This window comes from Anthonomus grandis, chromosome 18, assembly GCF_022605725.1.
Source record: "Anthonomus grandis grandis chromosome 18, icAntGran1.3, whole genome shotgun sequence".
Taxonomy (NCBI): Eukaryota; Metazoa; Arthropoda; class Insecta; order Coleoptera; family Curculionidae; genus Anthonomus; species Anthonomus grandis.
Genome location: NC_065563.1, coordinates 8635800 through 8663710, shown reverse-complemented (window position 1 = coordinate 8663710; position 27911 = coordinate 8635800). Strand labels below are relative to the sequence as shown.

The window sequence follows — 27911 nt, the reverse complement described above, 5'->3', positions numbered from 1 at the left end:
TTTGACTATGTATATTGTAAGGTTAACATTTTAAATTATAGATTTTTTTATGTGTAAGGTAAAACGGGATATTAATTGGAAAGAAACACATTAAAAAATTGGGTTGTTTTAGGGAGTGATGCATAAAATGAAGCAGATTTTTTACGCGAGACGGAAGTCGATTCCGGAAAGTCGTAAAGTGCCTTTGAATACCATCATACTGCCACCATTGACTCCGATGGCTCAGGAAAACGGTGCTGAGATTTTAGGGAAGATTGTGGTAAGTAAAGCAATATTATATGGGAAATTCTTCCTTAAAGGTTCGTCTATATGCTCCTGAAAAAATCATGAAAATCGGTTAAGAACTTCTCGAGTTACACGCAAAAGTTTTCTTACATGAAAAATTTAGTATTTAAATTCACTGTTTTTGACTAACAAAACTGAGTCTACTCTTACTCGGAAGGTTTTTGAGCTAAAAAAGTTGTTCATATACGTCATGGAAGTTAGCAACAGAATCAGAAACGAAAATCAAATTTTTACAGTCGACCAGATAAGTTGTGCACGCAATGTATTTTTTCCATATTTAAGGATTAAATCTGATTTTAAATTCTAAAATAAAGTTAAGACAGAAACTATAATTACATATAGACAAAAGTTAAATGTTTGTAAAATAATAAATAATTAAAAAAAGCACAGTAATTGTTAAAAATGTTGTTACACATTCAAACTTGGTATATAAACAAAAGATAATAAAATACACGATAGTAGTTAAGTATAATAAGACACACGTTTTTTCAGGGGATGAAGGGGTGTAAACCAACCACAAGTAACGAAAATCTGTAAAAAGATTGAATATTTAATGTAATAACAAAAAACTAACTATTTATGTGTATTTCTCTGAGATATATGGTGTATTTTATATCGTTTTATTTATACAGCAAATTTAAAGGAGTAACAAAATTATTACTAATTTCTACGATTTTTTAAGATATTTGGGGGTGGCTTACACCCCTTCAACCCCTGAAAGAACGTGTGTCTCTGAGACATATTGTGTATTTTTTTATCTTTTGTTTATATGCCAAGTTTAAAGGTGTAACAACATTTTTAACAATTACTGTGATTTTTTAAATTATTTATTCTTTTACAAACATTTATCTTTTAGGTTGAAAAAAAATCAAATCTACACCCCTTTTGTCTATATGTACTTATAGTTTTTCTCTTAACTTTATTTTAGAAGTTTAAAAATCAGATTTAATCCTTAAATATGGAAAAAATATATTGCGTGAAGAACTTATCTGGTTGACTGTAAAAATTTGATTTTCGGTTCTGATTCTGATGACGTGTTCATATAAGAAACTGGTCGTTAAGAGGTATCTCAATTTTAAGTGGAAACGTCATAAAGATGCTTGGGATAATTTTTGAGTTATTAAAGAGAGAAGATTAATTGTGGCTCAGTCAATTCTTGACCTAAAAAATTATTTATATGGCAAATTAGTCCTCAGGAATCCCTCTACATGCTCCTGGAAAAGTAATCAAAATTTCTCAAAAACTTTTTGAGTTATACTCAAAAATGTCCTTATATGTAGAATTTAAAGTATGGCCTTTTGGGCGTCACAAATTCGATTTTAATTCAGAAAGTGTTTCAGCTACAAAATTTCTTCACTTATGAAATTGGTTGTTTATGATTGCCTCAATTTTGAGTAAAACCCCTTAAAAATGCCTTGATTGGTTTTTGAGTTACCATGGTAAGAATTTGAATTTTCGAGAAAAATAATTGCTCAGCCAAAACTCCCGTAGCTTGGCCTCTTTTGCTTGCAATTAATCCTGAAAAACCTCTTTACACGTAATAATAATATAGTGCCAAAATCTTCCTGTTACGTCATATAAGCCACCCCCAAATTTCTAAAATTATATTTGGGAAGTTTTTACGTTTACCTAGTAATAAAGTTTGTTTCCATCATACTGCCATGGCTCAGGAAAACGGTTCTCAGGTTTTCGTGAAAACTGTGGTAGTAAGTAAGTCAAGAAAAACTATCTGAGAAATTCATTCTTAAAAGTCTTTCTATATGATCCTGAAAAAATCATGAAAATGCGTCAAGAACTTCTTGAGTTATACGCAAAAGTTTTCTTATATGAACAATTTTAAATTTGGTATTTAGACTTTCTGTTTTTCATTTAATGGGGTACATCGTTCACAATTCTGAGTCTAATTCAGAAAGTTCTTGACCTAAAAAAAAATTTTATACATGAAATTGTTTGTTAAGAGTTACCTCAATTTTGAGTGATAACCCCATAAAAATGCTTGTAATTAATTTTGAATTATCAACCAGAGAAGTTAATTTTTTGTAGAAAGAATACTGTTAGACATGCCTCTGCCAAAAGTGCTCTAGCTCAGACAATTTTAGAGCTAAGAAAATAATTTATATAGAAAATTCATTCTTGGAAATCCGTCTCATGCTCCCGAAAAAATCATCAATATTCCTTAAAAAAATTTTGAGTTATACTCAAAAGTGTCTTTATAAGCAGAATTAAAACCATGATTTTTTGAATTCCTGTTTGGGCCTCACAAATTCGATTTTAACTCAGAAAGTGTTTGATTTGCAAAATTTGCGAATCAAACACTTTCTGAAAAAAAAAATTTGCAAACCCCATAAACATGGCTGGAATGGTTTTTTTCGTATATAGAAAAACTATATAATTCTAAAAAAAGAAAATTTAATGCGACTGTTGAACAATAAATTTTCAGCTCCCTGGAAAAAATCGAAATCAGTTCAACTATCTGGAAGAAATGAGCAATTACTCTAAGGATGTTAAGCACAAAATGTTCTACTTTTGAGTATCCTTTTTCTAGTTCTGTTTTAAAGGTCCCTCTACATGCTTCGGCAAAAATCATGAAAATCCGTGCAGAACTTATTCAAATTAACTCGAGTTATACGCAAAAGTTTCCTGATATGAACAATTTTAAATTTCGTTTGTAAATTTCGAGAGAAAATGAATTTTTAAGGAAAAAAATACTGTCAGACATGTCTCTGCCAAAAATGCTCTGGCTCAGTCAATTTTACACCCAAGACAATTATTTATATAAGAAATTAATCTTCAGGAATCCCTCTAGATGTTCCTAAAAAAATAATCATAATCCTTAAAAAATTTTTGAGTTACACTCAAAAATGCCCTTATATGCAGTGTTTAAAGTACGGAGAAAAAACATTGGTCAGGCAAAACTGCTGTAGCTCGCTCTTTTTTGCCTGCAATTGATCCTCGAAAACCTCTCTACACGTAAAAAGTACTTTAGTACCCAAGTTGTGCCGTTACGTCATCATAAGCCACGCTCAAATTTTAAAATAATATTTGGGCATTTTTACCGACCAATAAAATCAACTTTTTCTGTATCATACTGGCACCATTGATCCCAAGCTTAGGAAAACTTGTGAATTTAGGGAAAATTGTGCTAAGAAAATAAATCCTATATGGGAAAATAAAAAAAAAATAAAAAAACGAAACTCAATGTGTGTGCTGAAGGTGCGTCTTTCTCAGGTAGTTGAACAATGAACTATATTCAATTTCCTGGAAATATTAGAAATAAATTTAACTGTTTTAATTTTTGAGTCTTTTATTGCTATTTTTCTTTAAAAAACTATAAATGACTTTAACTACCTGGAAGAAATAGGTAAAAACTCATAGGCACGTGAGCAATGAATTTTTAACTTCTTGTTATAATTGGAAATGTGTTCAACTATCTTCACGAAATAAGAAATTACGTCTAGGCAGTTGAAAGATGAACTTTTAACTAGAAAAACTTGAAATGATTTCAATTACTTGGAAAAAGTGAGAAGTTACTTACAGGCTGCTGGACAAGAAACTTTCGACTCCCTGGAAGACTAGGAAGAGCTTCATTTACCTGGAATAAATTATATTCTATTTTCAGGAAGTTCAACATTGAACTTTTAATTCCCTGGCAAAATCTGAAATGAGTTTAACTGCCTGAAAGTTGAGTGAATTACATCCGGGCAGTTGAACAATGAACTTTGAACTTCCTGGAACTTTTTGGATTTTTTCTCATTTTTTTAAAATTTTTGATTGAAAAACTAGAAATTACTTGAATTGCCTGGAAGAAGTAAAAAATTTCTTCCACGAAGTTCAGTAATAAATTTTCAATTTGTAGCAATAATTAAAAATTTTAAAAACTTGCCTGGAAGAAATACAAAAACTGTTAATATATAAAATTATTTGTTCAGAGTTGCCTCAATTTTTAATGAAAACCCCATAAAACTGCTTGGGATAATTTTTGAGTTATTAGCCAGGAAAGTTAAATTTAAAAAAAATGCTGTTAGACATGCGTCTGCCAAAAATGCCTTGGATCAGTCAATTTCACACCTAAGAAAATGATTTGTATAAGAAGTTCATCCTTACAAATCCATCTACATGATCCTGAAAAAAATTATCAAAATTCCTCAAGTTATACTGAAGATTTTCAGTATAGGCAGGATTTAACGCATAATTTTCCCGTTTGGCACTCACAAATTCGCTTTTAACTAAGAAAGTGTTTGAGCTACTTCAAATATGAAATTGTTTGTTAAAAATTGCCTGAATTTTGAGTAAATCCCCATAAGAATACCTGTAATTCTTTTTTCCCATTTAGAAAAATTATATGGGAGATTTTAATGAGGAATGAGGAATTACGTCCAGGCAGTTTACAAAAAACTTTACAATTTTTGGGTCTTCAATTTCTATCCTTTTTTTATTAATTTTGCCTTAAAAAACTATAAATGAGTTCAACTCCCTAGAAAACTAGAACGAACTTCATTTGCCTGGAAGAAATTAGATTTTATTTCCAGGCAGTTAAACAATGAACTTTTAACTCCTTGGAAACTTTCGAATTACGTTAAACTGCCTGGAAATAATTAGAATTGCGTCCAGGCAGTTGAATGATAAAACCCTTGAAATTTTTTGAATTCTTATTATTTTTCTTGAAAAAACTGTGGAAATTTTTTCAATTACCTGGAAGAAATAACAAATTACTTCCAGGCAGTTCAGCAATGAATTTTTAATATCTTGCAATAATTAGAAATGAATTTTGCGCCCAGAATCTTTCAGTTTTCTTTTTCTAGTTTTTTCTTCAAGGTCTCTCTATATTAATATCTAATCTCTATGTTAAGAGTTACCTGATCTAAATTCCTCAAAAACTTTTTTGAGTTCTTCTTATAAATGTCTTTATATGCAAAATTTAGTGCAAACACAAATATATACAGGGTGTCAATTTGAAAACCTTGAATGCAAATATCTCTGAAACTACAACCACCATATTTTGTTTATAGGGTGTGTCACCCCTAAGCTTAAAATTTTAAATGGCATCACCCCTTTTGTGATATTTTAAAGTTCCTTGGAGTAGTATTCACCTGCACAAGAAGTTTTCCTAAATTTTATACAGGGTCATATAATAAGAATTAACTCTGTTTCTATGAAGTGTAATTTTATTTAATTAGGTTCTTAAAATGTATTATTTTCAAACTCATTTCTCATATTTTGAAACACTCCTCTTGGAATAAATGCACATTCTGTAATAATCCGTTGCCGAAGATCATCGAGTGAAGCTGGTTAAAATCTAAATACAACAGTTTATAAGTGACCCCAGGGAAAAAAGTCGAGGAGTGTTAGGTCTGGTTATCTCGCCGGCCATTCAATTGGACCTCTTCTCCCAATCCACTGATTTGCAAAACGCATCATGTAAAAATTACATAAGAACATAATGTGGTGGCGCTCCATCTTGTTGAAAATCTTCGTTTAGGTTCCTACCCCCATGAATGTCCAAGTGATTTTCTATTTCTTTAACAATTGTAGGTTGAATGGTCATTTCCAAGTGAGTTTAGTCATTAAGGTTACCATTAATAAATAGAGATTCGCCAAGAGTATCACCCAATATTCCTGCCCACACATTGATTTTTTTGGATACGTCCAGTGCGTGTGCGTCCTTCCCTCAAAACATACGGATTTCTATCATTCCAGTATCTACAATTGTGTTTATTTACAGAACTATTTAAAAAAAAAACGTGTATACGTAGTAAAGTATGCATCTATTTCCAGGAAAGGCTTTCAGAATGTTCGAAGTGAGTTTAAAAGAGAAAAAAATATTATTTTTGTTTAGACTAAAATCGAAAGCATGTTGAGCATCTAATTAAATAAAATAGTAATCTTCTTTGACCCTGTACAAAATTTAGAAAAAAAATCTTATGCAGGTGAATACTACTTTTAGGGTTGGGGTGCATCGGGTCCAAGGAGTGACTCACCCCATAACCAAAGTATGGTGCATTTGTACCAAATTGCGCATTTCTAACTTTTTAGTTTCAATGATATTGGCATAGAAAGTTTTCAAACTAACACCCTGTATACAGAAGTGTATACACAAATTCGATTTTAACTCAGAAAGTGTTTGAACTACAAATTTGCTTCAAATATAAAATTGTTTGTTCAGGATTGCCTCAATTTTGAGTAAAAACTCCACACAAATGACTATAATAGTTTTTCAGTTATCATGGATAGCAGTTAAATTTTTGAGGAAAAACTTTGCTTAGTCAAATCTGCTGTAGCTCGTCCTTTTTTTTGCCTGCAATTGATCCTCAAAAACTTCTGTACATGTAAAAAGTCCTTTAGTATCCAAGTCGTCCTGTTACGTCCTCATAAGCCACGCCCAAATTTTAAAATAATATTTGGAGACTTTTATCATATTTTATTTTAACTTCCTTAAAAGTCCCTATATATCCGTTATATGTAAATAACTTCTCGCGTTATACGCAAGAATTTCCCTATATGAAAATTTTTAAATTTCCGATTTTTTATTTATTTGACTCCATCGCTCATAAATCTGAGTCAGACTCAGAAAGTTCTTAAGCTATAATAATTGTTCACATAAGAAACTATTCATTGAGTTGCCTCAATTCAAAACCGCTCAAAAATGTCCTTATATGAAAAATTTAAAGTATGATTTTTAAAATTCCCGTTAGGGCTTTGCAAATTAGTTTTTAACTTAGAAAGGTCTGTTTATATGAAATGAACTCTCTGGAAGAAATAAGAAATCAGGTCTAAGCAGTTAAAAGATGAACTTTTAATTATAAAAACTTCAAATGATTTCAATTACTTGGAAAAAATAAGAAGTTACTTACAGGCAGTTGAGCAACGAACTTTGAACGGACATTTTTTAATTTTTTTTGTTTGAAAATACTGGAAATTGTTTCAGTCGCCTGGAAGAAATAGAAAGTTACTTCCAAGCTGTTTAGCAATGAATTTTCAATTTTCTGCAATAATTAAAAATGAGTTTAATTGCCTGGAAGAAATGGGAAAGTACTCAGAATGTTAAGAACAATTTTTTTTTAATTTTGATTTTTTCTAGTTCTTCCTTAAAGGTAATGCTCCTGTAAAAAATCATAAAAATCCGTGAAGAATTCCTCGAGTTATACGCAAAAGTTTTCTTACATGAAAATTTTCAAATTTTCTGTTTTTTTGTTTCATCGTTTACAAATCTTAGTTTAAAAGTCTAATTCAGAAAGTCTTAAGCGCAAAAACTGTTGAGGTATGAAACTATTCATTAAAAAATGCCTCAATTTTGAATCAAAATCTCATAAAAGTGCTTGAGGTCATTTTTGAGTTATCAACGAGAGAAGTTGAATTTTTGAGAAAAGAAATGCTGTCAGGAAACTTTATGCCAATAATGTTCTGGCTCAGTCAATTTCACATCTCAGAAAATGATTTATATGATAAATTCATCGTCAGTAATGCCTCTACCTCTACATACTCCTGAAAAAATCGTTAACATTCTTTAAAAACTCTTTGAGTTAGTCAAAAATGTCCTTATATGGAGAATTTAAAGTATGATTTTTAAAATTCCCGTTTAGTCCTTACAAATTTGACTTGAACTCAGAAATTGTTTGTTTAAAATTGCCTCAATTTTGACCTAAAAATGCCTAGAATACTTTTTGAGTTATCATGAATAGAAGTTGAATTTTTGAGGAATAACGGTGCTGAGCCAAAAAATTGCTTAAGCTCGCTCTTATTTGCTTGCAACTGATCCTCAAAAACGTTTCTACACGTAAATAACGCCCAAATTTTATAATAACATTTGGGCACATTTACCCCCCAATAAAATCAACTTTTTTCCACCTTTCTTACACCTGCACGGCATTTTTTCCCGGGGGGCGGGAATTTCGATCACTCACTGACTCACCCCCACACCCCCGCGCGGACTGTCACCGCGCCTGCCCCAAATAGCTCCGGAGCAATCAATAATCCTGGAAATGGTCGTGCGGTTTGCTTTGAACAAGTTCGCCTAAAGATCTCCCATTTAAATAACATTAACATTATTCAAGGGGATTTTCGGTTGTTTGAGTATAGTTTGTGGTGCAAAAGGTGACGACATAAACTGTTTTTTCCCTTGATGTGGCGCCCCAGTTGAGAACTTACATATTTGACCTTTTACAACCTTTAGGAAGCATTACGTTTATCTTAATAAAAAAAAATATAATAATTTGAGCAAGAAAATGGCTTCTAAAGTGATGGTAAAGTTACCAGTGACTCCTTTTGGCCAGGTGAGTCGCACCTGGATCAGTACGTCACTCCTCACATGACTGGAACTCTTCTTACAGGTAAATAAGTCGAAAGGGGGTGCAGTGAGTAGCGAGGTGGTGCTCCAGAAGCACCTTATGGATCCCGCTACGAACAACGAGGAGGAGCAACAGGATCCGAAGACGCCAGAGCAAGTGAGACTCGAGCAAAATATCAAATTTCTGCAGGATCAACATCAGGCGATGCTCAACGGTTTACAGGGGGAAATCGAGAGATTGAAGACGAAGAATCGAGGCAAGTTTCGCCGCAGGCAACTCGCATTATTTAAGTGATTCGTGTTTCGTTTGCAGAGCTCCAGTTTCAGCTGATTTTTGGGAAAACTCCCGTCGCCTCGAGTTCTTCTTCTCCGTCTTCGCCTGAAGATGAAAAGCATAAGGTATACACGCTTCACTAGTTTTCCTTAAAAGAAAAACTGTTGCTCTTTTAGTTGTATACCAGCCCAAGGGTATTAAACAACACCACCCCGTTGCAAGTGGAACTACTCGAGAAGGAGCTGGGGGAGCTGAAGATGCAAATGACGGAGCAGGAGAGCCGAAACGTGTATTTGTCTGCCATCGTTGACGAGCAGAAAAAGTAAGTTTTGTAAGAGTATGTGACCCAGACAGCACAAATGTGTCTATGATGTTCATAGGATGAGACAAATTTCTCAAAAGTAGAAGGCCATTGAACAAAATTGTCCACTTGGACTAATAATTTGTCAATGCAAAGGCATAGAGAAAAAATAAAAACCCTAAGTCTTGTGCTCTAAATATATTTTTTTTAAATTTTTTATATTTTCCCGAAGGTTACATGTTTCGCTTAGAAAAGCATCATCAGACCTACAACAAACAGAAAAATACACGTAATTACAATAAAACCCTACACTAAAACAAAATCAAAGTTTAAAATTAGATTCCGATTTTCACCATATTTCACCACTTTTTTATTTCACCGATTTTCAACATCCATGTAAAGTTTAAATGAAGTCAATTGGAACAGCACCAGTTAACTTGGCTGGTGACCGTTTTGTAAATACACCAGTTGTCAACATGCTTTTATTTTTGATAGCAAACCAGACACCTGCCAAATATATTGGTGGTGTTCCAATTGACTTCATTTAAACTATACTGTTAGAAACGACACCCGTTGTCATTGGCGTCGACGAGGTTCCTTAGCTGTTCAGGCGAGGACGTAGGTTTCTCCTTGATGCTCTTGCCACAGCATAAAGAAACCAGCAGTCTCACTCCGCTCGAAAATGTAAGCGAACTAATAGCATCCTTAGCCATGCCGCAGCCATGTTCTCCGGATGCCGAGCTCACTGTTTATCGAACTGTGTTCATAGGTGTATCGCCTAGTTCAGCGCCGTACTTAGTGACTATTTTGATAGCGTTTTTTATAAAAACTTTTTTATTAAAAGAGGGTTATGTCAAAAATTATTAATGAAGCAAAATAATTGACTTTGCCAAAGTTTTTAATAGCTGCAAATTTGGCTGTATGGCTTAAATAACATAATTAAGCATCAGTTAAAGTTGCAGCAATGTAATATTTTTTTTTTTGGATTTTTAAGGACATTATTTATATTTCTGCCATTTTAACAGTGTTGCCATATTTAAAAGAGTTGCAAAATTGTATACTTTTACTTTAGTTGGTACTTAATAATATAACAAAAATTCGCAGATGTTAGAATTGTTTTGAATTGTTGCCAACTATTTGTCTTTATTTATTGGCCTAAGAGTTTCTATTTGTTTTGAAATATTACTTTATTTGTATAATTAGTTATCCTTAAACTACTATGTAGTCAGATGTTAATCTAAAAGCGTTACTATACAGGGTATTAAGTATGTACCACAAATTATTTAACAGGCGATTGTTTGAGTAATTTTAAGACAAAAAGTTCATATGAACATAGGTCCGCAAGTTCTCTGGCGGTGTTATTTATAACATTAAGGAGCTAATTTACCCCTAACATGATTAAATTTATTTGGTTCAGTGTAATCTCGAACGGGACCTGAAGAAATATTTGTGGCAAAAAAATTGGGGCACCTGAATTTTGTGCCATTTTTAATATCTTATTTGATTTACTCAAATACAAATACAACTTTTTCGTATCTCGCTTATTTTTCGAGAAAAAAAGTCCACTTAATTGCATATCCCTGGATCACACAAGGAATTTGGGGAAAAGTTTCATTTGGAATTTATTATTAACTAAGCAAGATACGAAAAAAATTCAAGAGACAAAAAAGTTTTATTTGTATAATCCACAGCACATAATAAAAATTACACAAAAATCAGTGGCATATATTTTAGTTGTTGTTAAATTTTAACACCCTGTATATTGAGAACGAAGAATTTCTGGACATATGTTTATATGAACTTTTTGTTTTAAAATTACTCAAAGAATGGTCTCTTAAAGTTATGGTTCATACCTAATTAACTTCCTGCAGGTATTCTTCTATATCGTCGTTGTTAGATGTAGAAATGCGATGTTTATTTTTGTTTAAATATTTTGTTAATGTATGAACTTTATTTATATTAAAAAAATCAATATTTGTACTATGTAGGTATTTTTATTTTACAAAATAATAACATCTAAAAAAATGTTTAAGTCCGGCTCTAGCCAAGGCAAAAGCCGCGTGGACCGTAGCGAGTGTCAGCGGCATCCCTACTATAAGCAAAAATGCCTCGCCTGCATTAGTACACATGCACCGAACTCGCTTATTCAAGCCAATGTATTTTTATTGAAGTGCGACTGCTGGTTTCTTTATGCTGTGCTCTTGCCGTCTCCTATTTGCCATCGCCTTTTCCTTTGTTGTCGCATTAATTTGATGCAAAGTAAACTGGGGAGTGTCAATAGGTTTATAGGTTTTGTTGTTCATGGAATTATTGGTAGATGACATTAATGGTAACTGATCTGTGGATTTGTTAATGTTTTGTAACATTAAAATACATTGTTTTTGTTCCAAAATTCTATCTTCTAGGTGACAGATCAATTTACAATGATCACTCAACTTAGAGCTTGTACATTTTAACTCCATTCATGTTTTTGAACAATCTTGATTGCCACCCACATTGTTTTGATCTGAGTTAACCTCAAAGCCACTGTTACTCTCCGAAAATACATTTTCACTCACAGAAAAAGCTGCAACCAGCTTTTCTTTTAATTCACAAGGCACCTCACTACGGTTGGTAATTTTTGAAAAAGAATTAAGTCAATTATTTCATCTTTTTTTAATTCCGCTGATAGAACAACGTCTGTTATGCGAGCCATCTTGTATATTCTTGCGGTAATACGAGATGTATATAAAAGGAACACTATAACAGGAAAATCACTATCTTCTAGACAACTGGAACGGTACGACCGTCGACGTGAAAAGGAGCAACAGCAACAGCGCACCCCGGGCGACGCGGAAGCTGAACTGCTGCGCAAACTGGAAGACGCGGAAACGCTGATTCGGCAACTGCGCCGGGAAAATTCCGATCTGCGCAGAGAGAACCAGGAGATGCAGCAGAACGAGTCGACCGCGCACGGTCAGGAGCGCCGGGGATACAGGGGAGGCGGCGGCCGGGGACACCGGAGCGGCGGACACAATAACGGGTATTATAATGGACGGGGGGGCGGCGGTGGAGGCGGGTGGTTTCCGCCGGTTCATACGCAGAATTTTTGGCAAGGTTAGTATCGTTATTAAAATAAAGGTTATCCTCAAGGGATTAATTACATTCGTTATTATCAGGGGTAATTTAAATAATTTCTGAATATTTATGATTACGTGTATGCACATTACCATTTTCTGTTTTCACCCTATAAGTCCTCTGCCTATGTTTGTAAATTACTCTGCCAAACCATCATTTAGAACCTTTCTGGTGCTGACACCTAACGGCACTATTTTCTGTAATTATTGGCAAGTCCCTTTTATCTCGATCAAAATACTTTTTAAGTTTGTTTCTTTTTCATATTAATAAAATATTTTTTATGGTTAATTTCATATGGTTTAACCTGTGGGTTCGTAATAGGTAATAAATCTCATAACTTACACGATCAACAGTTCAGACGGAAAATATCTTAAACTGTCAATTGAAGTATTTCTGTAATCAAGAAGAATTAAATTTATATCTTTTTTGTCTTCAATTGATTTTAATTATGGTTTATTAATAGTCTGTTTAGTACGTTCAATTTGGCGGCTTGACTGAGGACTAGTCATAATGTGATTAAAATTCCAGTCCTTTGAAAGTTGCCTAAATTGAATAGAGTCAAATTGTTTTAACTTCTTTATAACTGTTACTTTATTATTTAAATGAATTAGTTCAACCCACTTCGAATAATAATAGTCCACAACCAGTAGATACATATCTCTACCAATCAGAATATCTCAGAGAGTATCATAACCATAACCAGATATACAGAATATCTCAACCAATCTTACTCCAAGGCATCTCAGAAATATTGTGACTGATTAAAGTTTCTTTTTGATTATTGTTTTGAAAACTCAGATAAATTATATAGTTGAAAACAGTACATCTATCTATCTGAGCAGACATTCCTGGCCAATAAAATGATTCTAATACCCTATTCTTACATTTTACTATATCCATATGAGAAGTTTTGCATCAGGCCTTCAAAGAGGAAGACTTCGATCGGAGGTTGGACTATTGTCATTGGATGTTGGGAAAATAGAGAATTTTTATTCAAAATTCTTTGGACCGATGAAGCCACCTTTAATAGCGATAGTAGAGTCAATCTGCACAATATGCATTACTGGTCTGCAGAAAATCCTCATTGGTTGCGTAAGGTTCACCAGCAAAGTCGTTGAAGTTTGTGGCATACCGAAAGGCAAAATTGTTGAGCCATACTTTTTTGAATAATTCTTAAATGGCAAAGTATGTCTTAATTTTTTTGACCATTGGAATTATGGCAAAACATGTTTTTGAAGTTAGATGGTTGCCCTGCACATGTGGTTTTTCAACAGCGGTGGATTGGAGGAGGAAGTCTCTTTCCATGGCTTCGACGATCACCAGATTTATATTTATGGGGTCGAATAAAGGACATCTTGTTTCAGTCGAATCAGAAAAACCAGATTCGCAATGCTGCAATACTAATATACCCAGAGCTTAAATTGAAGCTGCAGTTCTGTCTACCCATGAGAGGCTTCAAGAATGTGTAGAGCATAATGATCAATATTTTGAACATCCACGGAGGCCTCTTTCTTTTAAATCGGTCCTTTTCAGGGCAACAAATTAATATAAAAGGAAATTCGAGAAAAATCAATTTAAACATTCGCATAACATTTAATATTGATTTTTTACAGGGCAAGAAACACCACATAAATTACCACTATTTTTATTTTTGTCATAATGCAAAAGAACATTATCCTTAGACCCACATTTTTTAGATCCTCGCTGAGTACATGTCTTATTAATGTGCCCAGGCCTTAAGCAATTTAAACAAACCCTTAGTTGCTAAGCTTTTTGGAACCTAGAATAAATACCCATTTCCAAAAATACTTACTTTATGGATTAAATAATTTCCATCACAAAAAAAGCACTTTTGGTTAACATAAATAAAAAATCTTTGCTTTGCTCTGTCAACCCCTTTTTATTTAATGTTACCTACACAGTTATTGACCTCCATGCCCTCCAATAAATCAGCTTTGACTTTTCTAAACTCGTCCGCGTAGGTAATGCATCCTTGCTTTTTCTTTCTTCCCATTCTCTTTTTGTGTGCAAATCTAGGTTTGAACTTATCAAAAAAATAACTACTACATTCCAGTTGTCAGTATTTACCCCCAATGATATCCGGTGAAGTGGGAATTGTGATAGATGGAGAAGCCTTATCCCTTAATTCATTAACAATAGACCAAGTCTCCTTACCAACATTTCCAGAATTAGAAATCCTTTTATTGTAATAGAGGTCCTTGGCTGCATTTATTGTTTTAAGGTTAACCATGCCTGTTCTTAAACCAAAGCCTTTAGTAGACCATGGTTTTTTTTGTTTAATTTTGATGGGTCTAAGAGGAAATGAGTTGGATGCCAAATCAGACAGTGACTTTATAAATCGAGAAAACTCAGTGTTAACATCATCAGATAGGAAGTCCCAGTCCGTTCTTAGACATAGATTTTTGAAATTTAGGAAATTTGTTTCCCCAAAGATACGGCACATTTTGCGCGGGACTCTTTTATTTTTGTGATTTAGAAAAAATTTAGTTAACACTGCTTCATGATCGGAGAAACCTGAGTTAAAGACAGTTGAATCAACGAGTTCCGGATCAAAGGTTGATACGACGTAGTCAATGATACTAGAGCTAGTTTTGGTTATTCTGGTTGGGGAGTTAATATGCACAACCATCTCAAATGAATCAAATATGGACTGAATGGATTCCTTAGCAGCACACATACTGGAGAAGTCAATATTAGGATCGCCACACAAAATTAATTTGCTTATTAAGGGCAGGGATTCTAGCAAGCTTAATAATTTTTGGCAGAAAATTTGCACGTCCGCGTCAGGTGTTTTGTAAATACAAACTATATAAAGGTCAAAGGTATTATGATAGACGGTGGAAAATTCGAATACTTTTTCAGATAATAAATTATCAAATTTTGTGACCGCGGAAAAATCGTCGTTAGTGAACATTATCATAGTACCTCCATGAGATAAAATACTTCTATTATATCTAGCTAAAGTGGTACAGTTTTTAATAAATACAGGCTCATCAGTCTTTAACCAATGTTCTGTTATGGCAACAATATGTGGAAAGTTTAGCTCTTCCAATAAAAGATGTTATTCGTCTATTTTATGTCTTAAGGACTGAATGTTAATGAAGAATATATTAAGCTTGCTAACGTCCATTTTTTAGAGGATGCTTGAGCTATTCGCGTCGTTTTATTTAAATTTTTTTTGACTTAGTTGGAGAAAAATAATTAGTTTGACCTGGAGCCGTAGGAGTCTTTCTGAAGAGAAGAAGGATCCAAAGGCGGAGAGGTCTGCTTCAATTTCAGCCGAACCAATACCATAGGCATTATGAAACCGACAATATAATTTTCTTAGGGAGTCCATGTCAGTGGGAAGTCCTTCTGCGGCAAGCATTAGTTTAATGCTAGTTTTCGTGTGCCCTTCAAAGCATGTACTCGCCGGCAGGTCGTGGAGGTATGCCAGGTAGAGCCTAAGTGATTTTAAAATTGAAGGGTCTCTCAGCCTGGCCAATAGGTAACGGCTATTCTCAGGATCAGAATTTTGGGACAGCCTCACTATTGGCGGAGTCAACGGTCTTCATTCATCGTTTTTTTTTTTTCAATTATTATTTTAGAGGGTTCCCGTGCAAGGGACTTACTCGCAACGATTGCTTCCTTGTCTGAAGCAATTCTTAAAGATCTCTCTGGCGTAGCAGTGGCTTCTGGTGGTGGCTGAATCTTGGATGTAGGTGAATCTGGATGGGTTGAAGCATTCAATTTGTAGCCATCTACAATTGTACCTGCTGGCCACATAGTTGGGTCTTTTAAAGATTTTAGGTGCTCCTTTTTTTGCACGCCAACTTTGAAGTCTGAGTCTGGACAGTCCTTGTTCTTCAGCATAGGAAAGCATCTAACAAAGTCCGTGGTTTTAAGTTTCTCCTTGACGTAGTGTGCAAGTTGATTTGCTGTATAGGATGAGGGGATCCTAGACACAACCACGTATTCCCAGTCATCTTTTACAAAAGATTTGGAAGGAGGAGGAGTGGTTTTGTTTATGGGAGTCTTTACATCTATAGGGTTTTCCAAATGCTCGGTCTGCGTTGTTCAGTAGGGTTTCTTCAATACCATTTTCATAAAAATCACATTTTGTAAGTAAATTACGAAAAGTTATCTTCAAAATGTTGACGTTCTGTATACTGGGCTTCCAAATCAGCCTCATCCGCCACAAACCCAATATCATTTTGAATTTCATCAAACATCGATAATAATTCAGTCAATTTTTGCAAACGCATATCCAATTCTACAAAAAACGACTTGTCAACACCATCTGTTATCGTTTCCAAGGAAGCATTTAACTTATCAAAGTAATTTCAACTTTGACTTTAAGTCACCATGCTTTAATTTCCTCAGCCACTTTTTTCCCCTAATGAGACCCGAATCAAGGAATAAAAGCAAAATATTGAAAGGAAATTCTCACAAATATCCACAAGAATTTTTTTTATACTCAACCACACAGCGCGCAAATTCAGTAGTATTTCCGATCTCCAACTGCTTTTCTAATAAGCAACAGCTTTGCCAAACACAAAACAGTTCACAGGGAGTTCTATTTAAAAAAAAATATGTTGACATAGTTTCTACTTGGGGTATCCAGTATAGAAAATTTTTATTGCCAAAAACGCATAAAATATGTTTACTGAGTTTGACAAGTCACTTGTGACTTAGGGTACTTAGATGTGTATCGTACCAACTTTGTATACAGAGGCATAAACCATAGTTATACAGTGTTGAAACTTGAGGTAATGCAATTGGTGAACGAATACTATGTTTCAAAGCAAAATTGACAGATGAAAATTTCAAGATGGCCGCTGGATGCCATCTTGGAAAAAAAATTAAATGGAAAGGGTAGTATTGTGGCACATCATTTTGAAGCTCCTGACGAGTACTTTATAACCCTAGAATATAAATTCAATATCTTTACCTACTACAAAATAGTGGTACATTTAATAATTGCCGGAATACCAAAACACTGACATGCATATCTCTACAAATAATTGTTATTCTCTGCCGTATCCATAGCGACAGCGATAATTTCGATAAAAGTTTGTTTAATAGCGAAAACAAATGTCATTGAGCAGTTAAAATATTCTCATTTATTTTTCGGTTTTAGTAGTAGTTTAAAATAGTCAATTCTCGTTTATTGGAAGAAAAATATCGAAGCTATTTTTATTTACAGTGCGACGCGTACCGATCGTTACCCGAATCGTCCTATTTTTTTTTTTTTTTGAAAACAATTTTATATTACTCAATAATATACATATTATTCTATTTATAATAAGTCTCTAAACAGTGCTTGTAGCTCTGGCCTCGAGATTAATACAAAAATTCACATATGAAACTAGTGTACACAATAATCATAGGTAGGTTATATTATTTAATTATAATGTAAAGTAAATTATAAATAAGGTATCTCATTACATAACTAATTTATACTTATTTTACAACTTGACTGATTAAATAGAAAAATATTCGTTGAGTTTTGTAACAAATGTTTTAAATATTTGAATATTTCTTAAATCATTAGGTAGCCTATTAAATGCTTTAGATGCAGAATACATTGGGCTATTCATTCCAATCATTGTTCTATTGTAACTAATATATAAATTTAATTGACCTCTGGTATTGCGTCTATGAACGTCGTTTGAGAATGTAAAATTTATATTGCATTTAATTTTTTTGTTTATAATTTTATATATGAGTTTACATTTTTCGAACTCCATTAACTGATTCAATTTAAAAACTTTAAGCTCCCTATATAGAAAATCTGTATTTGTAAGTATATTATATTGAAACAATATTTTAAGGACCTTATTTTGTAAAATTTGGATATTGTCAAATTTTGTTTTAGAACATGTTCCCCATATAGGCATCAAATATCTAAAGTGGGACAAAAAGAAAGCATTATAGATATTCATTTTTGTATTATTTGTTAGGTAGCTTCGGCTTTTATATATACAGGGTATCATAGAATTTATTTTGGATGTAATTTTGTTTATGTGAGTTTGCCAAGTCAATGTTTGATCAATATTTAAACCAAGATATTTAATGGAGGCAACTTTCTCTAGGCTAATTCCATTTATGTTTAGTTGAATATTATTTACTTGTTTGTTTTTTTGTTTAAACAGCATATATTTGGTTTTGTCGACATTTATTTTTAACCTGTTGTAAACTAGCCATTTAAAGTATAAGCTCAGATCAGCATTGATAAATTGCGCTAACTCCTCTTCATTTTCACCTTCATATACAAGGGCCGTATCATCTGCAAAAGTAAAATATCGAGCACGTAACCTGGCAAATTTTAGACTTAATACGTATAAAAGATATAATAAGGGTCCCAATACAGAGCCTTGAGGCACTCCATATTTATTCGAAAACAATTCACTAGCTACTCCCTCCCAGTAAACATATTGACTTCTATCTTGTAAGTAGGTTTGAATCAGTTTCAAAAAGAGTTTTCCAAATCCCATGAGCCTAAGCTTTTTTAATAAAATATCAAAACTTACTACATCAAAGGCTTTCTGTAAATCAATGAATACCACAACTACAATTTTTTTGCTATCTAGGGACTTTGAAATACAACTAATAAAGTCAAATGTTGCCGAAAGAGTACTGCTATTTTGAATAAAACCATACTGATGACTATCCAGCAATGTATTTTTATGTACAAAAGACATTACTCTTTTTTTAATAATTTTTTCTATTATTTTTGATAAAGTATTAACAACAGTAATGGGTCTATAGTTATTCATTTGATCCTTATCGCCAGATTTAAATATGGGAGTAATTTTATTTTTTTTTAATTCATTGGGATACACACCAGTGTTAAAGACATTATTTATTAGTTTCGTTAATATATTTATAACATAATCTTTTAAATTAATTATGTCCAACACTGTTATGCCATCCTCGCCTGGAGAACAATTCCGCCTTAATCCCATGATGATTTCACAAACCTCATCACAATTTGTTGGTGAAACATTCAACATACTTTCACAGTTAACTTCATCAAATATATTTTCGTCATCAATATGTTGAGTCTGGTTTACAAGTTTATTAACAATACTCTCTCCGACTTGGGAAAAATGTTTGTTTAAACAATTAACAATATCTTTTTTTTCTTTTATAATTGTTCCATTTAAGGTAAGAGAATTTATTTGAGTAGTGTATGATTTATTTTTAAAAAACTTGTTTATAAATTGCCACTGTTTTTTTTTGACTGCCGCCTGCATGTTCCCATTCTTTGCGAAAATACTGATTTTTTAATGCTTTTATTTTATTTGTTATTTTGTTTTTAATTGTACGAAATTCTTGATCATATAACGCACTACCAGGGTTTTTTATTTTTCGTTTGTATATAAAGTCGCGTTTTTTCATCATTTCTAGCACCTCCTCATTGATCCATGTATTATTTTCTCTTATCCTAAGTGATTTAATGCGTTGAGCTTCATTTTTTGATTTCTGGATCAAATCGGTCAGTTCCTGAAATGATGATATGCTTACATTTTGAATATTTTGTTTAAATTTATACACAAATTTTTTATAATCAATGCTGCTAATCATATATTTTATCTTTGGTTTATATTCTTTGGTGGCATAATTTATATAAAATAACAATTTCTTATGATCAGAAAAAGAACAAGAACTAACATTTAGGTTTTCGATTAAATTCGAGCTGCCCTCTGACAAAACATGATCTATAATAGTATGACTTCGCTCTGCGACTCTTGTAGCGTTTTCATACATAATTTCATTATTTATTTTAAAACTATTTTCAATTAAAAAATTTTTATAATTAGTGACCAATGCAGAACTTTTTAACAAGTCAATATTAATATCACCAACAATAACATGCTTTTTGGGATACTTTATTAAAATTTTAAAATTTTAATAAAGTATATTTTATATACTTTATTTTTAGAAAATAAAAATACGTATATTTGTAGAAAATATTTACAGAATTTCGTATTTAAATTTACTAACTAGTGGTAGTGTAGAGTGTAGACAACAAAAAGCCCCCAGGACGTCCGTCCATTTCGGAAGAAAGGCAAGTCCAAATAATTGGTGGTGAGATGATAGTTAATCCTCAACAATCAACTTTCTCCATCGCGAATGAACATGAGATTTTTGCTTCTACTGTATGAAGACTTTTGAAAAGGAATAAGTATCATCCGTACAAAATCCAAATGGTACACCAGTTAACTGAGGATGACCCTGATCAAAGAACAGCATTCTGCGAAACTATGACGGAAACCATTGCACGGCATCCTACCTATCTTCATAATATTTAGTGATGAATGTACATCTTTTCTCAACGGTATTGTTCATAAACAAAATTGTCGTTATTGGAGTGACACTAATCCTCACGTCTTCCGGGACATCCATACTCAATTTTCAGAAAAAATAAACGTTTGGGCAAAGATATTGAGAAACCATATTGTGGAGCCTCTATTTATCGAACAAAATTTAACAGGGGAACTGTATTTGGATATGCTGGAAAATACTATTGACCCTCTAATCACCGAAATCGTCGACACGAATCCTAAAGAATTCGATCTAGATACTGTATTCTATCAAGATGGAGTTCCACCACACTACTCCAGACAAATTTGGAACTATTTAGATAACAATTTCCCCGGTCGTTGGATTGGCCGTCGAAGACCTGTGGAATGGCCAGCTCGCTCGTCAGGTTTGACACTTCTAAATTTTATGGAGCTATTTGGAGCAAAAGGTGTACGAAACTGAACCTGCTTCAGTATTGGATTTACGACAGACAATAACGAATATTTGTAGAAATGTCGATGTTGGTGTATTTGAAAATGTTCGGTATGAAATTTTGGACCGACTGTTCTTGTGTCAAGAAGTTCAAGGCAACCATTTCCAGCATCTTCTTTCTCAATTGAACTCAATGTATTTATTCGATATATCAAGTTAAATGTTAATGTATTCAGGTAATTATTCAATGTACCACCATTTTGTAGTTAGTAAAGATATTGAATTTTATTTTCTAGTGTTATAAAGTACTCATCAGGAGCTTTAAAATGACATGCCACAAGACCATCCTATTCATTTAATTTTGTTTTCCAAGATGGCGCCCAGCAGCCATCTTTAAATTTCGATATGTCAATTTTGCTTTAAAACATAGTATTCATTCATCGATTGCATTACTCGAAGTTTCAATATTTTGAATTGATCCGTTCAAGAAAAGCACTGAATAAATACTCTAAACTTTATAAGTGCGAGTTGTAATTTATTTGAAAGAGTTTTTTGAGTTTTTGCAGTTATATTATCCATTCCATATCAAATCTCATTTTTAGTTGGTTTATAGGATACAATTTCGGTGTTCACTAAAAATGTCAGCAATTTCTAAAGTATTAGTAACCTTTCTATTACTAAACGATAAAATTCCTTCGATACAACAATCGACTTCATAGATTCTTCGTGGACATATTCATTAATTGTAGACCACATTGTTTTTGGATTGTTGATGTGAGAATTTAGTCTATTTTTATGTACATTTTATTATATTTTATGTATATTACTTTGTTTTATTCTCTTAATTAAGCTATTTATTTTGTATAGTCGCCTTCGCTCTTATCGTGCGGGTTCAAAGGTCACCACGTAAAATGAATCAAATTGAAAAATCAGTGGCTGCCAAAATGTTATTTCCTTGAGAGTTTGACAATACATTGAACGCCGTCATGTGACATATTAAAGCCGCGTATACACGTATGATCTAAGGATCATAATTATTAACTGACGTGATGCCTTTAACGCCGTAAAAATGTCTGCGGAATACTACGTATCCGAGATTCGACATGTAAAACATACGTTGGTTATTTCCTTTCATGACGTGAAAAAGCCCATAAGTATAAAGCCCGTTGGGTATACGCCTCATCAGTATATGCCTAGAATCCCTGATATTCTGCTAAGTTGCCAGACATAATATTTACTTTTCTTTATTGAAAAATTGTCCGAAATAGACGGAATTCTCAATAACAATGTTTCTTTACGCAATAATATCTAAATCTAAGCATTTTATATTTTTTTATGAGAGCAAAAATGCCTCCCTAGCCTTTCATTAAAATTGTACATATTTCATTTAAAAATGGTTGTTACCTACATTTTTGAGAAATTAGTATACGATTTAGCATGACCCTATGTATGTGCATAACATACTAATTTGTCGATTTCAAGACACAGCCTCTAATTTTTAACGATTATTTGATCTTGTTTTCTTCTTTGTTTATGTGTGATTGTGTTTTTTTGTAATAATTATTGGGAAACTATACATTTTGGTATAATGACAAACAATTAATTTGTATTGTGTGTGATGCAGTGCAGTCAGAGACCAGAAAACTACTTTCTTTGTTTAAAGGCAAGTTCATGTTACAATCTCACTTTTAAAATGACATTTTAATTTTATGATTTATTATTTGTCGTTCGACCCAATCTATACGTTGATGCACAGAAAATTAAAAAAGTTGTGTTATCTTATCTTTTATATCAGTTAAAAGTCAAAAAAAGATAAAAAATATTAAAAAAAAAACTGGTGAAGGCGGCGGGCGTTTCTATCTCCCAGTGCATTCACCAATTCATTTATTTAACTTTGATTAAAAAGATAAATACGAGGCGAGCTACGACAGTTCTTTAAAATGTCGTTTTCTTAAGACAATTTTTTTTTACACATTACAGGGCAAAAAAAAATATTAAAAATAACTTAAAAAAAAAACTGGTGAATGCGGCGGGCATTTCTGTCTCCCAGGGCATTCGCCAATTTATTTACTTAGCTTTTTGAAAAAAAAAATTGTACTTTTATAAACGAAATGCAAAAAGAAAACTAATTATTTTAATAACGAAAAAGAAAATAAGGGATTGCTTAGAATGTACAAGAAGAAGTAGCTAAAGCGCTTGGAATTAGTTTAAGAATGGTGCAAAAGGCTGTATATGAAAACAAGAACAATCTTATTTCCAAGCAGGAAACAAAGTGTAAAAGGAAGAAGCCGAAGACTGAAGATTTAAGTGAATGTGTAAAAATGAAGTAACAAATTTGACTAAAAAAAAGAAACTAATTATAACTATCATTATCACTAACAGAGTCGGAAAACTCTTCGTTATTTTCCGAATCTTCTTCAAATGGAGCAATGATCAATGGTTCAACTTGGATATCGAGTACTTTTTCTCTCTTCCACCAGGTGCTAATAATGTTTTCTGTGTGATCCACTGATTTCCGCCAATACTCCTCTGTGATGTGATTCAATGCCTCATTCCAAACAGCTTCAACCTGGTCAGATCTAAGCCCAGCACCCACATGCTTCTCAAAATAAGATTTGGACCTTGCCCATATTAGCTCAATGGCATTAAACTGACAATGGTATGGTGGCAATCTTAAAACTTCATGGCCATATTCACGTACTATTTCGTCAACAGCATATATTTTTGGTCTTTTCAGCGATTTTGCAATTGAACGAAGTTCGGATTTTTGCATATATGGCAAGGGATTCTGATTTTCTTTTACTAACCATTCATAAATTTCCCTTTTTCTCCAACTTCCATTTGGTTGTCTATTCAAAAATCTTGAATGATACGACGCATTGTCTAATACTATTAAGGAGGGTTCTTGCAAGTTCGGTACTAACTGTTCCTTTAACCATTTTTCAAACATTTCGCAATTCATATTGTCATGATAATCCATACTTTTAGACTTAGAAGAAAAAATTAAAGTTGCACCTGGAACGAATTCCGTTGAAGACCCGGCATGTAAAATAATAAATCGTTTTCCTTGACCAAATCCTTTTTTTCTTTTCACGCTTTTCACAGATTCATCTTGCCAAGATTTTATTCCACTCCCGTTTGAAAATATCCAAGTTTCATCTAAGAATACCACTTTCCTTAACTTTGATTTTTTATTTTGTGTATATTGTCTTAAAAATCCTATTCGTTGGCTCACAATATTTGGTAGTTCACACAAATATTTTCTATTGCAGTCTTTTTTAAAGCGAAAACCTATGCTTTTAATTAATTTTGATAAAGCAGAAAGTCCAATTTCCAAAGTGCCGCGTTGCTTTAAAACATCCCTCAGAAATGGCAGCGTTATATTTGTTTTTAGCCTATATAGTTCATAAATCCTATCCCTTACTTCCATTTTTACACATTCACTTAAATCTTCAGTCTTCGGCTTCTTCCTTTTACACTTTTTTTCCTTCTTGAGAATAAGATTGTTCCTGTCTTCATATACAACCTTTTGCACCATTCTTAAACTAATTCCAAGCGCTTTAGCTACTTCTTCTTGTACATTCTTAGGCAACCCTTTATTTTATTTTTCGTTCTCGAAGTAATTAATAACATTAAGTACCATTTTTTTGGCTTGAGGATTTAGAAATCCATAAAAAGGCTTTTTCTTTTCCATAATTTGAAATTTAAATTATCTTGTGACAAATAATGTCATCCGTCAATCGAAACGAGACAGGCATGTTTGTTATGAAAGTAATTGTTTTAGAACCACTGACATTTTTCATTTTATCTTCTTTTGATACATTAACGCTACATATATCTGTTTCGTTTATCTGACGCGTTGTAGTTAAAAATCTTTGTTGCGCAAATTGAAATGAAACGTAACTACAAAAGTTTGTCGTTGATAATCCGATACACCCGCACGATAAGAGCGATTTTGACTATATCTAAGTATATTTCGTGTATGTATGTATATAGGAGGACGTACGCAACATCAACACGAACGCCCCCTAGACGGTCCCAACTTGCCGGAATTGCCGTCCGATGGGGCGGCAAGTCAGCACTACCATCATCAAGGCAACCACGGACGAAAGGGCGGCAACAACAACCACCACTACCACCAGAACGGGGAGGGAAGAAAGTACCGGGGTGGCCACAAGGGCGGCAAACCCTCCTAATATTACGTTATCGGGTGATGGTAGATGATGGTCCGTTTAGTACAGAGCAGGCGGCCGGCCCTTTTTGGGAGACGATTGGGGCAGGGGGTTTTAGGTTTTTTGAGTGACATACATGTGATAAGGTTAAGTGTGGCCGTCTGTCCTAAATTAAAATACTAAGTAAAAGGGCCTGAAGCAGAAAAATAGAGCTTTATGTGGGCTTAGTATGCCTGTAAGCCGATTTCGGTTTGGTACGGTTTTGGTAAGGTCTGGTTAGTATAATTCAAAAAAAAATCCTTTAGAGGTAGTATAATATTGTAAAGGATTTTATCGAAGAAGCCCATTTTGGAATGATTAGTAGGGAACATTCTTTTCTTAGAAGAAAGTCTTTTCTCCACAAAATAAAATGCTAATATTGATTTCAATAGTTATGGACACTTAAAGTATATTTATATTCAAAATAGTACACCATTTAAAAAGTCAGTACAAAGGTCTTATAATTTCTATATAATTCCTTAGAAATTTTAGGCGTTCCTTTTCTAATGAGTTGCTAAGTCACTGCCTGCGTCTTTCGTGATATATTTCAGGCACTTAGGAATTATTTTTTTATTTTCTTTTAATTTATATAATTTTTTCAATTGAAAAAGATAAAACGTCCATCACTGACAATCAAATATCTTTGTTCCATCCATTGAACAACGGAGGAAATAATAGGTACTACACTATGCATAATCAGATAAATGAAGCTGAGCAATAAAACAGAGATTTCTACCATGTTTACGCTGCAATATTGTTAAAGGTTCAATTTTTTATCTTCAAAGACATTCATTACCGCTTTTTCTCTCTTGTGATTCAATAGAGTTTTCTTTAATGCAAATAGACACGGCATATATCGCTTGTACGTTCTACTATGATGCATCGAACACTTAGGCAGTAAAGACCATATTGCATTAATGTATTACTATAAACGTTTCTGAGTTTGTAAATACCTAATGATAATCTTAAAAAGAGTGGACAAAATTCTGATTGCATATTTTTTGCATATTACATCGCACAAATAATAAATGAGGCACAACATGTATTCTGTTTAACCAATAGTAGCCCAGATAGCACAAACCTTCCAGTACATATCCATGAAATGTCCAAATACATTACAGACTATCCGGTAAGCTATACGGATTTTCAGTGGATATACCAATTTCGGCATGACTAAAGATATTTATTAAAAGATGTTGTATGTTCCAGGGGTCCTTTATATATAGATTACATTTGATAAATAAGGAAAAACTAAGTTGGTAGTGGTCAAGAGATGAAAGCAATATATAAAATAATCGTATATTATTCAAAATTCGGCTTGATTCAAAAATGATATTTATCAGGCGCCCATATGGTATCCAAGAGGATTTAAGGGGTTTTAGCAATGGTATCCAAAGTATATCCATCAATTGATAGGTTTTTGCTGCTTTTAAAAAATGTGCGTGCTTTATATATTTAATTTAAAATATGAGATCTACGTACAATTTATTGCTCCCGAGCAAAAACCATAATGCTAAATATCCGATATTGGAATCCAGCGGGTATCCACAAATGGTGTCCAAAAGGATTTACATGGGTGTGTCATTCGTAGTATCCACTCGATATCCAATGAATACTTGCTGTCCCTACATGGATACCCATCGGACAGTCCCTTTATTTAAAAAGTGATATCCAATGGATGGATATTCATTGGATAGATTTGTGCTATCTGGGAGCCAACACTACTATCGATATAATACGCGCTATCGATCTATTCGATAGTATCGTAATGAGGACTGAATACGAGTTAAATTGTTATTAAAAAAATATATAATAGATACTGAAATTTGTGTTTTGTTGATGTCAAAGTCAAAGTCAAAGTCAAAAAAGTTTATTACCAAAAAAATAGTTATAAATATAATTATAGCTACATGAGAAAATAAAATTGACAATTTCTGGTAAAAGGAACTGCTTCGCGATTATATAAAACCGATAGCGCAATTTGCGTGAAACAGGCCTTGAAAACATTATAAATAAACACAAAAAAAATCCTAATTAACCTAAAAAAGAACAAAACTAAAACTAAAAAGGGTAGAAACAAAAAATGGCAAAGCAATTTGGCTGGCATGCGACGGAAGGTAACAAGAATAGACAAAAAAGAACCATAAAAGAAAGATTGGATAGGCCAGCTTATCTTTGGTCTTAGTTGATTTTGCAGTTTATACTACTATGTATCTACCACTAGTCATACTACCAGCACAGATATAACTAGCTAACGCAAGTTGCGTTAGCTAGCTATATCTGTGCTACCAGGCATCTCGTTGGGAGTCGAGAAGAATTTGCTTAACCTTGGTGTAAAATTTATTAAATGACAAATCTTTAATATTATTTGGCAAGTTATTCCACATTGTAACTCCGACAACCGAAAATGACCTGTGGAAGCTACTTGTTCTATGTTGAGGTATCCTAAAATTTCCAACATTACGAGTATTGTGTAAATGCGAGAGAGTAGTAAATAACTTATTTAAATAAGGGGGTTGACCCGACTTTATTATTTTATATATAAAGGCATATATGTGTAATTTTCTTCTCCTTTCCATATTTAAAATAGAATTTATGTTTAAATAAGGTGTGATATGCTCCCGATAGGCAGCGCTATAAGAAAATCTTATACAGCTATTTTGCAATTTTTGTATAGATCTAGAAAGCTCAGATGTT

The 27911-nt window shown here is 33.1% G+C and overlaps 1 protein-coding gene across 2 annotated transcripts; it reads left to right on the top strand.

Moving 5' to 3' along the window:
- The first annotated feature begins 6 nt into the window (after nt 1–6).
- LOC126746854 (hrp65 protein-like) lies at nt 7–27068 on the top strand. Of its 2 annotated transcripts, XM_050455246.1 has the most exons (7): nt 7–58; nt 113–259; nt 8613–8826; nt 8883–8968; nt 9020–9165; nt 11912–12240; nt 25000–27068. In XM_050455246.1, the coding sequence occupies exons 1-7, from the start codon at nt 50–52 to the stop codon at nt 25197–25199; spliced, it is 1131 nt and encodes a 376-aa protein (XP_050311203.1). In that variant the 5' UTR covers nt 7–49; the 3' UTR covers nt 25200–27068. The 2 variants fall into 2 exon arrangements, with proteins under 2 accessions (XP_050311203.1, XP_050311204.1); XM_050455247.1 differs by lacking the exons at nt 7–58; nt 113–259 and adding an exon at nt 8363–8555.
- The last annotated feature ends 843 nt before the right edge of the window (nt 27069–27911 follow it).